Raw genomic sequence first — 11,740 nt, forward strand, 5'->3', positions numbered from 1 at the left:
TCGCCGTGTCCCGGTGTTGAAAGTAACACACGCAAGTCATCGATAAGTTTGATTTCAGCGGTGCGTTTATTGTTTCAAAGAATGGTTCAATAAATACACGCACACGGCGCAGATCCTTTCAGTGCTTTTCATTCGATGTCACATCAAAACCAGATGAGCGGTTACAGAACGCAAGAGGAAGAAGCGGGCCTCGAGGATGGTGACAAACCTGCAAAACGAAGGCCGTGCTTGGCAAGTCACACACACACACAATGAACCCTAAACTCAGAGGTGGGGGGGGGGGGGGTAATGAAATGTCTTCAAAGAAAATGGGCTGAAATTTGTGTTTAAACAACACCTTCGGTTCCCCGTGTGTGTGTAACTGTTGGCGTCAATCTAATTCAAATGCAAAAGTGTGGGGGGGGGGGGGGGGGGTCTTTAGTGGGCGTGAGGTCTTCCGCGGCCTCTGCCCCTTCCGCCTCCCGGAGGTCCGTCGACGCTGCTGCGCGGGTTCTTGATGGTCTCGTCGACAGACAGGATGAGGCAGGCCGCCTCCGAGGCTGCGGTCAGCGCGTTGATGCGGACGATCGACGGCTCCCACACGCAGGCGGCGAAGTTATCGGCGATGTCCTCGTTGTTGATGTCCACGCCGTACCACATGCCGCCCTGAGCGGTGAGAGGAAGTAATTTGTCAGGTTGCTCGACTTTCCTGGAGCATTTAATTGCGCTGGCCACTTTTGACTATGACGCCATCCGTTTGAATTTGATGACACTGATGCACGTATTGATGTATCGAGTAAATATACGAGTCCCCTGAGGTGGACGGCTTTCGTACCTGAGCGTGTTTGGCGCGCAGCTTGTTCAAAATGTTGGTGGCGTCAAAGCCGGCGTTGTCACAGAGCTGTCTGGGGATGATCTCCAGGGCCTTGGCGTAGGCGCCGATCAGCAGCTGCTGCTTCCCGGGAATGGTTCTTGAATAATACCGCAGGTACTTGGACAGCTCCATCTCCACAGCTCCTCCACCCGCAACGACGGAATCGTTCTGCAAAGCAAGAGCGGAGAGGCCAGTCAGCTCGGGAAATATTCACACCGGCTGCAAGGATTGGTTTTCGAGTTCCACTTACCTTGATGGCTCTGCGCACAATCATGATAGCGTCGTGCAGCGAGCGCTCCGTCTCCTCGGTGAACTGCTCGGCTCCGCCTCGCAGGATGATGGTGCACGTCTTGGTCTTGGGGCAGCCCTTGAACAAGTTATACCTACACAACAAGACTCAAACTGTCAGCGACAGGCGGGCGCCACACAAAAAAAAAAAAAAAAAAAGGAGAGGACAAAGACTCTTACCTTTCTCCTCCCACCTGGACCTCCTCGAAGAGCTCACACTGGCCCAGCACGTCATCGGTCAGATAACTAACTGAAGTCTGGATAGAGCCCCCGCAGGCCTGGATGTCACATAACACAAGGTAGTGTTGTGTGACAATTCACCCGTGTATCCATATTTTGCCACCCACCCAATATAATAGTTTGTCTTCAAATAAACAGGCTCACACTAAGTACACCGGAGAAAATCTTTTCACTTGTAAAGGTAACAATCCACGTAAGAGGAGTTCTGCGGTCCTACCATCATGGTCCTCTTCAAGTCTTCCTCCTGGACCCTCCCGGCACAGAACAAGTCTCTGTCGGCAAAGTACTGGGTGGCCACGTCACCGATGGGCAACTTGGACAGAACCACTTTAGCTCCCGACTGGTAGATCTTCTCCAACTTGTCGTAAAGGATGTTCCACTCCGCGTCCACGATGGCTTGATAGTCCTGCAGACGTGAGGCAGACGGTGAAAAACCCAAAGGAGACTCCGGCGCCCTGCCTGCGGGGGTGGGGTGGGGGGGGGGGGGGGGGTCCGCATACCTCCACTGACTTCACCCGAACCTCGGCGTTGTCCTTCTCGGCTTTCAGCTCCAGCTCAATGTTGAGCAGCGCAATCTTTGGATTCTCGTAACACTTGGGCTGCATCTCGAAGCCGGCGTAGGAGAAGGTCTTCTTAAAGGCGACTCCGGAAATCAACTGGGAATCCTGAGTTGGGGAAAACAAGACATGTGTATGTCCGAAGGTAAAGGTTTTGCTTTGCTGGGGGGGTAGGGGCAAGGAAACTGACCTCCAGTCCTCCTCCCTGAACTTTCTTGATGCCGATCATCTTGAGGGACAGCAGCTCATCCAGCGACATGACGGCGTCCACTACCATCTTGGAGAAGAACTCCTTCTGACCGGCGATCAGCTTGGAGTTGAGCGCTGTGGATGCACACTTTTCCAACAACTGCCGCTGCTCTCTGAGGAGACCGGCACAGGGGTAAGGAAAACAACCCTTGGAGCGGGGTTTCAAGGACGCTCGAGCGCTTACCGTTTGTCGTCTTTCTTCACAGGAACGGCGATCTCCTTGATCTTTGCGACAGCCAGGTTGGTCGCTGTACGGAATGCTCGGATGATGGTCTGAGGGTGTAGCCCCTCCTCCACGTAGGGCTTCAGCTGCTTCAGGAACTCTGCGGCCAAGAGCGTGACCGAGGTGGTGCCATCCCCCACCTGAGTTTGGGTATGACAAGAGATTTTCAGATGGAGGGCAGGAATTCAAATGGGGAAAGTGCCACTTCCTTGCTTCTCACATGCATGATGAACGCACGCACACACTACTAAAGACTACTACTACTACTACACTAAATAGTGTCCAATTAGTTTGTGAAGTTTGTCAAATGTAAAATTGTTAGACTGGTGGTGATAGTTGTCAATCCATCATTTTGCCATCAAGCGCCCACTCTCTTTTCTGGTCTTGGTATTTTAAAGGAAAAAAAAAACGTGAGTCGCTAACACAAAAATTATGAGCATAAAACTGTTGTGCATAAAATATCCTTCACAAAATGCTTAGTCTGTGTATTTTTGGGGGGGGTTCAAAATGTCATTTAGGTGCAAGAACTCATGTTCTAATCTTTATTACTATAAATTGAATAAGATCAACTTTTTTGTGGCAAAATAAGAGTCTAATATTTCACTTGTCAGTTTCTGGGTTTACTCATAAAGCACACTATTCTGTGAACCTTGAAAGATCAAACCGAATGCTCGAAATCGGCTGGCACTCGATTTTCTCTTTTGAAAATGGCTGCCTTTGAAAGAGTGCAAATAAAGTTATCATATTCAACCATAATTGTAAAACTGTTCGTGGTGGATTTTTACAAGCCTTCTCGCTTTAGATATAAACAAGACCTCAGCGTCCTGAGAGCGGGCAATGTCCACCAGGGTCTTGGCTGCTGGGTGGACCACATCCAGCAACTTCAGGATGGTGGCCCCGTCGTTGGAAATGGTGGCCTTACCTGGAAAACACAAAGCTTCCCTTCAATGCCGGCGCCAGGGGATCAACGCGAAACCCATTCCCCTTGTCGTGCGTCTCACCTCTGCTGTCGACCATGAGTTTGTCCATCCCTCTGGGCCCCAGGGTTGTCCTCACAGCCTCGGATATAACCTGAAAGGGGCAGTTAAGTAGGCATGCTTACTTAAGCAGAACACACGCGCACACACACACACACACACGTCGCAATAATTGCAGACCTGACAGGCATTGATGTTGCTAATGAGCTGCGGGATTCCCTGAGACGTGTCTGTCCCCTCCTTCAGCAGGATCACTGGTGTGGGCTGTAGACAAGCACAACGGGGAACACAATGAACCTGTTTAGCATTCACTCTCTGTCCTCGATGTATGACTGCAAGTACATACGATCGTCTTTTTTATTTATGGACTTCTAGCAAGTGGCTCGATTTGAATCCAAATTTCAATGAAAGATGAGGCTCTTTTGTGATGCTCCGTGCTAATACTCCTACTTTCACCCAGACCAAGAGGCTAGCGGCTAACCCAGCAACTACATCGCTAACACATTTCCCGGACTAGATAAGAGATTGTAGTTACACGGCACACTTAAAAGGGGCGCACTGCCGTTTGCATTTCAACTCCGATCCGTTTGATTTGTCGTGTTATTGTCATCGCGTGAAGCATCGTTCACGCCCATGGACAGTTGTTAGCTTTCCAATGCTAACGGTCTTTTTAGGCGTTTTACGACGTCATCCGCTGAAATAATGGCTCCCGGCAAACAGGAACGACTCGGTGCTTCATCTCGGGTTCTTCGGAGGATAAAGCCACGCCACGCAACTCTACGATGGACACAGATTGATCGTCGCAGAGGCCGCTGAACTCACCATCATCGTTGCAGTTCCTTCGAGAAGCTTGGGACCGGCATGAAATCCCACAATGCTTTGCAGTGCTGCGTTCAGGAGCGTGTGGGAAATCTTGCCGTGATTGAACGGCGGCACCATGAACAATCCCAAAAGACAATGCAGGTACAGTAATAGAGAAATATAGCATTTGGAACACTCATTGTAACGATGTGTCGGCATGGAAAACGTATTTTCACGCAACGTTGCTTTATTTTAAATAACATCGCAGACAACAGAGCCAAAAGAAACACTATAATTTAAAAGGAAAGAAAAATACAACGAATACAAATTGCTTTCCAATGTTTTACATAGCTTGATAGTCATTTCGTTTTTAAAATAAAAATACAATCATTATGTGATAGGAAGATCTCCAACTAACTTCACAAAAAAATCTATAAATGTCCACTATTTTCAAGGATGTATTTCAAAGAGTATGCAGAATTTGCATACTGTGATGCAAACAAAGACGCACAATGCAATTTGCATTTTCTTTTACAAATATATCCTGGCATTTGCATGCATACGTGCTGTGTTTTTTGAGAGGTCACAAATGGTTTGGCTCTGCTCTGTGTTCAAAATCGGAGCTGGTGTGTAGTACTTTTTTAATGTAGCATTTTAGTCTTTAAATATTAAAACTGGCGGCCCGGTAGTCCAGTGGTTAGCACGTCGGCTTCACAGTGCAGAGGTACCGGGTTCGATTCCAGCTCCGGCCTCCCTGTGTGGAGTTTGCATGTTCTCCCCGGGCCTGCGTGGGTTTTCTCCGGGTGCTCCGGTTTCCTCCCACATTCCAAAAACATGCATGTCAGGCTGATTGGACGCTCTAAATTGTCCCTAGGTGTGAGTGTGGGCGTGGATGGTTGTTCGTCTCTGTGTGCCCTGCGATTGGCTGGCAACTGATTCAGGGTGTCCCCCGCCTACTGCCCGAAGACGGCTGGGATAGGCTCCAGCACCCCCCGCGACCCTAGTGAGGATCAAGCGGTTCGGAAAATGGATGGATGGAAATATTAAAACTTATTGTGGGGGGGGGGGGGAGTCAAGCCCACGTGAACAGGAATCAGTGAAGTAAGCACACATTCAAAGGACATTTCAATAGCACTTTTACACACATGGACTAAAATCAGCACAGACGGAAACAATGCAATGTTCTAACAACTTAACACAAACCCGAATGGAAACAGTACACCGATAGACGGTCGGGCGGAGATGGTCATATTTTGCTCTTTGTGTTCTTCTGGTGTCTCATGTTATTGTACAGGTAGAAGAGCGGATACAGATAACCGCAGGCGAGGGCCGCAGCTAAAGCCATGGCCATATACTGACACTTGAAGACCCGAGCGGGCACCAGGCCCTGTATCGGAGCGGTGACAATGAAGGGCACGTAATTGACCATGAGCGTGACCTGGACGAGGAGGATGGTAATGAAAGCTTTCCTCTTTTTGCCGTGCATCTCTCGATTTCCCGCCACATCACCCTTCTTCTCGTTGCCCACTTCCTGTCTGTCTCCCGGTGGACTTTTTCTCAAGGCGTTGAGCACGGCGACACAACAGTAGGTTTCCACGGCCAGGACGGGGAGGAAAATCATACACAGCGCCACAACAGAGTTGTGAAAAACAGCAAAGACGCCAAGGCAGATATTTAAGCAGAACATAAGGACAAGAGCTCTCCATTTGTACTTAAAGGCCTTGAACCTGGCGGCAACAGACATCAAATTAAGTCACGTAATAATGAAAAGCGCTGATTTCAATGTGTTTATGACAGATGAGCAAAGAAGCGTTTTTACCGTAGAAAGTCCAGCGGTCGGACCACAGCCAAGTATCTCTCCACACACACCAGACACGTGAGCAACGGCTTCAGGGTGATCAATGAAGAAGTGAAGAATGTCGTCGTGGCCATTATCCAAGCATTCCGCCAAAGGAAGTGATTAGCCAATATCACAGGCACCATCACGTAGAAGGCAACTTTGACGATGGCCAAGGGGAACGGGAACAAGTCCGCAGTTAGGATACCGTCAGCCTTAGACCTTCAACATAACGTGAAATAAAAGTCATGGAAAACAAACCACGCCCGAAGACAAATATTGGGTTCTGAATTGAGGCCTGTTATACTGCCGCTTCTCGTCTCCCTCCCCCATCCTGTCCCACTGCATGATCCATTCAGGAGAACATTTGACAACCTTCTCTGGAGAATGAACCAGGCGAGCCAGAGGTTTGATGGGAGGCCAGCGAAGAATTCAACCACGTCGGTGACAAGGAGAACGACAAGGCCCGCAGACGGTCCTCCAGATTCACCGTCGTAAGGATGACAGTCGGACCAGAAATACGTTGAAAAGAACGAAGTGCTGAAAGACGATCCGTTCATCGTGGTGTGAACACTGCAGGTAAAGCTATGAATTATTTAGAGATGGTACTGTTTGAATAACCCACTGCAAATCAGTGCAATCACAGAATGAAATGTGTACCGCAAATAGCCAAACCTCACTGTGTGTTCTCTCCGGGGGGGAAGAAAGTTTTGGTTTGCTTGTTTGTATAGCTTCTTAAAACACACATGACTGACACCAAAAAGATTTGCATGGCAGCATGGTATTAGGCAGGTGGATGTACAGCTTAAACAGGACAACAGAGACACGCTTCATGTCCTGAATGTACATTGTTTTGTATGTTTACCATTTTGTTGTGCTGTTTGAATGCAATGCGAGCAGAGTTGGAAAAGTACACATGATGCGCATTTAAGCAGAAGCAGGGTGCAGTTACCTGTTTCGAAAGAACACAGAAAATAAACTTGTGTCGTAAGGAAGTACTTTTGTACTTCCCAGCACTTATGAGCTTGTGCTTTGTTTCTGTAAATTATGTAAAAGAATCTCAGGTTAAAACAAGTATAATGTGGAATGTCATGTTCTATGTTACCGACATTTAAGACGGAACGCCCACCAGTGACGTCAGAATACCAATGCAATGGCGTGATGTGCGGCGCGTCTTCTTCATTTTCCGAAACTTTTTTAAAGTATTGATTGCACTACATAATGGAACATGTTAAAATGAAATAAAGTAATGAATAATCCTGATATGATGATTTCAGAGAAGCGAATAATTAATTTCAAACACGGTCATTGTCCAGGTTACTAACTAACAGTGAATATGCATCGAATTCATATGGCTTTGATCATAGGGACATATATATAATTTTTTGTTCTGTTATAAACAATGCATATTTTAATTAGCCAGTAACACGCTGAGATATATGAACGCCACAATCACAAGCTGTCAGGAAAAGGGAGTCGAAGTGACAAATTTCTCCTGAACGCACCGGTGGTGACATCAGGTAGCGCGGAAGAATGCAGGCCATTGATTGGTCCGAGACCTCTGCGTCGTGCCTTTGGGGAGCACTCGATTTACTCGCACACAAACTCGAGGCGTTTGGCGGATATTAGAAAGTTTTACAGACACCGCCCTCGCAGACACACTAAACAAAGAATCAATGAAACTCACTGGAGATGTGGGAACTACAGTTGCGTACACACGAATCAGTGGCGGGAGACGCAATCGGCAGTAAACGCACAAACTCAACTTTTGCAGAGAGATAAATGGGGGAATTTGGAGTTTTTGGGTTATTCGGACTAGATGAGTCACCTCAAAGGCTCCTCGGGTACGTCGAAGACTGCAAAACATTAACTCAAGAGCAATATCGTTTTAAATTGGCTTCAATTTCACAATGTTTTTTCCGTGCCTACCGTAGCATTCCATTCAGATATGGCCATTTACTCTGTTATCCTCAATAGTACTCCAAAAATAAACCTCGATTTTTACAAAGTTTACACATTTCTTTCCGGGGGCAGCGACGAGGGACTCCGACTGGTGTCTGTTGCCATTCCGCCGAAAGTCCAGCAGGTGGTGCTGTTTAGCAGTGGACCTTGGGGTGAGAGGACTTGCGTCAACGCGGACCTCTACGACGCTCATCGGACGCCCATCACCATCGGGAAGCTGACTCCTTATAACAGGTTAGACGCCTAAACGAGTGTTTGAGCACTCGGAACAGGTACACTTGAGAAATATAAAGTAGATGTTTCTATCATGTCCTACTACAATTCGGAAATGTCGAATAAGAAATCTTTCTACTAGATTCAATATTTTTGATGATTTGGGGAATCCCATAGGTGTCTGTCCTGGGAGCAATGGGAAGAAGAGACATGGATGAATGGCGCAACCCTGACCGTTACACTGGAAGGAGGACATACGGTAAAAAAAATGTTTTGGATGGGAAAGTTTACCCCAAAAAAAACACAACCACTTACTGATAGGAATTGAAACTGTTAATTTTTCCTCAGGCGAAAGACAATCGGCCGGAACCAGCACTCATTTTGGCCGTCAAGGACCACACGCCAAAGGTAAACATACACTTCAGGTCATACTTCAGGTGTCATGACAAGGCTCGCTATTTTGTCTGGATGACGACACGAATATCGGGCGGGTGTTCTTCTTACTGCTCCCAGCATGCTGCTGCTCCTCTTGCACCCCAAGAGCTCAACTGCAAAAAGAAGAGGAAGCGAGCCACTGCCGGAGAGCTTGACAAGGGCAAGGATGCCAGGCTGGTTGAGGAGGAGGTGGAGAACACGTGTCCCAACAGCAGCTTGGAGCAAACCGCACCATCGCGGAAAGTCCAACGGCACGCCAAAGGCCGGCAGAGACTTTTCTTGGGCAGGGTCAATGCAGCCAAAAGTCAAGGAGGTGAGGCCGTGTCAAGAAATAGATACATACAGGAGTAGTCTCAACTATACTATATTCAATATCGCAGGAACCATCATCGGGGCTGTCTGAGAAAGACGGTCACGAGTCCTCGGTTAGCTGCTATGAAATTAGCCGTTCCTTGCAGGGAAACGAAGATGAACAATGCTGTTCTTTTGCACGTCAACAGTGTTTTGAATTGTTTGTTAGCATTCATCTGGGCTGAGTTTGATTTATGGTTAGTTCAACACGACATTTCATGATAACTTTCCCTACGATGCTCCAGCAGCGCTGCCGTCAGGCCCGTCGGGTCGCTGGGGTCAAATGCTATGCCCCATTGACGCCCAGACGGCCATCTTGATTGGAGGTCAAGGAGCCAGGATGCAGTTCTGCAAAGATCCCTTGTGGAAGCTCTGCACAGGTCTGTCACATGTATGATGTCGGACATTATGCAACATCTGGAAAAGACATTTTCCTCTGAGCTCGCGTTCTTGTCCCACAGAGGACCTGTCCTGGGTGCCGGCCGAGACGCTGGCGCAGGGTCCGACTCCCGAGGCCAGGATCGGCCACACGGCGGTCTACGACCCGGACTCCGACCGCATCTTCGTGTTTGGCGGCTCCAAGAACAAAAAGTGGTTCAACGACGTCCACATCCTGGACACGCAAACCTGGAAGTGGACCATGGTGGAGGTCAGGATCAACTTGGGGCGCAGGGGGGAATTTGACTGTGGTTGTCGTTCTTGTCTGTTTCCGTTTGTGTTTAAATATGCGTCGCTTAATCAAGTGTGATACCATGTGGATGTTTGCTATGCTAGCCCAGGAATGGCATTTTGCATTGTGAGTTAGCCCGAAGCTAGTGGACGTTCAAAGTGATGTCGTTTTAAATATCAAACCTGCGGCGGCGTCGTTCAGGCGCAAGGGAAGGTTCCCCCGCTGGCTTACCACAGCTGCAGCCTGTTTCGCGGGGAGCTCTTTGTGCTGGGAGGGGTTTACCCTCGCCCCCACCCGGAGCCGGACGGCTGCAGCGACTCCCTGTACATCTTCGACCCCCAGCTGTCCATCTGGTACCAGCCCATCGTCATCGGCGATGCCCCGTCCCCCCGCTCGGGGTGAGCCTTGCTCAACGTTCCGTTTCCGCCGCGCCCGCCTATCGACGCCTTCGCCAGTGCAAAAAACAATCTCGTCCCAATTTGCATTGCAGTCACTCGGCTTGCGTGATGCCGCAGGGGAAGATTTACGTATTCGGCGGGTGGGACACACCTGTGTGCTATAACGACGTGTTCGTGTTGGACCTCGGTGAGGCGCACACCCAACTTCTTCGACTGTGCATCAAAATAAACACAGTAACTGACACGATGATTCTTTGCCAGGCTTGATGGAGTTTTCTGCTGTTCAAACACGTGGAAGAAGCCCCGCCCCTCGTTGGTAAACTCACTCGGATCTTTAACTTGCGTGCGTGCGTGCATGCAGTAAGTGTGTTTCAAATGTGTCTTACTCTGTTTTGTGTGTGTGCGTGCGTGCGTGTGTGCCAGGGTCACAATCGTTTTGGATTTTTATTTATTTTTTGTCGTTTCATTTCAAATTAGATTCGATTCATTTTTACTGCTAGTTTGTTCATTTTTTTTTTAAATTCATTTGAAAATGCTTTCTTTTAGATTTTGTTAGTTTTAGTTTTAAAACATATTGTTAGAGAGTCTTTGTCAAGTGCAAGATTTTTTCTAAAGTGTTGCGTCATGAAGTAAGATAAGCGACGATTCTCAAGCGGCTGTTTGACATCCCCTCTTCTGTTTGCGTGCGCAGCAATTCCGATATAAATACGTTCTCGTGTATCACGTTGATTGACACAGACTTAAACAAAGGACATTTTCGTTTTAATTAAAGCTTTAGTTAGTTTTATAAACATAAGCTGTAGTTTCATTTACGGCGCATTTTATTTTTATTTTATCATTCGCAAAAATCGTGTTTTTTTTTTTCCCGATTTTAGTTATTTCGTGACTTTTCGTCCAAAGCAGTAACCATGGCGCGTGCGCGTGTGTTCCTGTCGCAGCTGGCACGGCAACGCCGTCATCTCGGCCACAAAGTTCTTGATCCACGGCGGCTATAACGGAAACAACTCCCTCAGTGACGCCTTTGTTTTCGACACAGGTGAGCAGTCGTCGCCGTCTTTGCATCGCGCAGGTGCACCTAATCAAGTGGTGGATGGGTCGCTCCACAATGTCATGTTTTTGCAAGTGTTTTTTTTTTTTAATATACAATACAATAAAAAGGTGTTCACTCTACATCACAATGCAGAATTTCCAACATTTTCTTTTCCTGACGTCAGAGACAAACATGTGGACGGAGGTGACGCTCCCGCAGCTGTCACTTGCCCGGGCGGGTCACTCCATCGTCGCCATGGAGACGGCCAGCGGCCACGATGCCGAAGCGCAGCAAGCTGACAAAACACTGCTGATGTTCGGAGGAGGCGACAACGAGGGCGCCTTTTACGCCGACGTGACCGTGGTCGCCGTCAAGGAGCTGCTCGCTCTCCTTTGACGGTTTGACGCCACGCGCTAAAAGTTTTGGTTCTGTCTTTTTTTTTCCCTTACTCATTGTTGGGTTTTTTTCCCTATATTTTATTCGTTAAAAAAACGTATTTTTGTTTTAATTCACATGAATAAATTGGGTGAAATTGAAAGGAAGTAACACTTTTATTGTGTGGAAAGGAAAATGAATGAAGCATCAAAGCATGACTGTCAACTTTCAAGGTCCAAGGTGCACGTGTGTGGCCGCACATACGGCACATGTCCGAAACT

General features: G+C 47.9%; 3 protein-coding genes across 4 annotated transcripts; 1 reads left to right on the forward strand and 2 right to left on the reverse strand.

The window, feature by feature from the left end:
- Window positions 1-43: 43 nt before the first annotated feature.
- cct7 (chaperonin containing TCP1, subunit 7 (eta)) lies at window positions 44-4,291 on the reverse strand. The gene is made up of 12 exons (XM_086105156.1): window positions 4,210-4,291; window positions 3,568-3,651; window positions 3,412-3,481; window positions 3,226-3,332; window positions 2,372-2,550; window positions 2,129-2,300; window positions 1,882-2,046; window positions 1,599-1,787; window positions 1,322-1,419; window positions 1,104-1,236; window positions 815-1,021; window positions 44-645 (listed from the first exon to the last, which is right to left on the reverse strand). Exons 1-12 carry the CDS (start codon window positions 4,213-4,215, stop codon window positions 418-420), a joined length of 1,638 nt encoding a protein of 545 aa, XP_085961282.1. The 5' UTR covers window positions 4,216-4,291; the 3' UTR covers window positions 44-417.
- Window positions 4,292-5,434: 1,143 nt separating this feature from the next.
- On the reverse strand, window positions 5,435-6,189 carry LOC147209342 (uncharacterized). The gene is made up of 2 exons (XM_086131922.1): window positions 6,008-6,189; window positions 5,435-5,915 (listed from the first exon to the last, which is right to left on the reverse strand). The coding sequence occupies exons 1-2, from the start codon at window positions 6,169-6,171 to the stop codon at window positions 5,435-5,437; spliced, it is 645 nt and encodes a 214-aa protein (XP_085988048.1). The 5' UTR covers window positions 6,172-6,189.
- Window positions 6,190-7,734: 1,545 nt separating this feature from the next.
- krcp (kelch repeat-containing protein) lies at window positions 7,735-11,622 on the forward strand. 2 transcript variants are annotated; one of them, XM_086105161.1, is made up of 12 exons: window positions 7,735-7,869; window positions 8,060-8,221; window positions 8,378-8,459; window positions 8,549-8,608; window positions 8,714-8,948; window positions 9,232-9,366; window positions 9,448-9,635; window positions 9,858-10,054; window positions 10,147-10,241; window positions 10,316-10,370; window positions 10,993-11,090; window positions 11,269-11,622. In XM_086105161.1, exons 1-12 carry the CDS (start codon window positions 7,808-7,810, stop codon window positions 11,478-11,480), a joined length of 1,581 nt encoding a protein of 526 aa, XP_085961287.1. In that variant the 5' UTR covers window positions 7,735-7,807; the 3' UTR covers window positions 11,481-11,622. The 2 variants fall into 2 exon arrangements, with proteins under 2 accessions (XP_085961287.1, XP_085961288.1); XM_086105162.1 differs by having other exon boundaries at window positions 9,235-9,366.
- The last annotated feature ends 118 nt before the right edge of the window (window positions 11,623-11,740 follow it).

This window comes from Hippocampus guttulatus, chromosome 2 (genome assembly GCF_054856545.1).
Source record: "Hippocampus guttulatus isolate MCC_2025c chromosome 2, RoL_Hgut_1.0, whole genome shotgun sequence".
Taxonomy (NCBI): Eukaryota; Metazoa; Chordata; class Actinopteri; order Syngnathiformes; family Syngnathidae; genus Hippocampus; species Hippocampus guttulatus.

What these genes read in the sequence shown, in the direction of transcription:
- cct7 (XM_086105156.1), bottom strand. An exon ending in CCCGCTCTCAGGACGCTGAG is followed by an intron (nt 2,551 to 3,225) that starts GTCTTGTTTATA and finishes ACCCAAACTCAG; the next exon opens with GTGGGGGATGGCACCACCTC. An exon ending in GTGAAGAAAGACGACAAACG is followed by an intron (nt 2,301 to 2,371) that starts GTAAGCGCTCGA and finishes CGGTCTCCTCAG; the next exon opens with AGAGCAGCGGCAGTTGTTGG.
- LOC147209342 (XM_086131922.1), bottom strand. Translation starts at nt 6,171, where the DNA reads ATGGTGCCTGTGATATTGGCTAATCACTTCCTTTGGCGGAATGCTTGG. An exon ending in CGACCGCTGGACTTTCTACG is followed by an intron (nt 5,916 to 6,007) that starts GTAAAAACGCTT and finishes TGTTGCCGCCAG; the next exon opens with GTTCAAGGCCTTTAAGTACA.
- krcp (XM_086105161.1), top strand. Translation starts at nt 7,808, where the DNA reads ATGGGGGAATTTGGAGTTTTTGGGTTATTCGGACTAGATGAGTCACCT. An exon ending in CACTGGAAGGAGGACATACG is followed by an intron (nt 8,460 to 8,548) that starts GTAAAAAAAATG and finishes ATTTTTCCTCAG; the next exon opens with GCGAAAGACAATCGGCCGGA. An exon ending in GGAAGTGGACCATGGTGGAG is followed by an intron (nt 9,636 to 9,857) that starts GTCAGGATCAAC and finishes GGCGTCGTTCAG; the next exon opens with GCGCAAGGGAAGGTTCCCCC.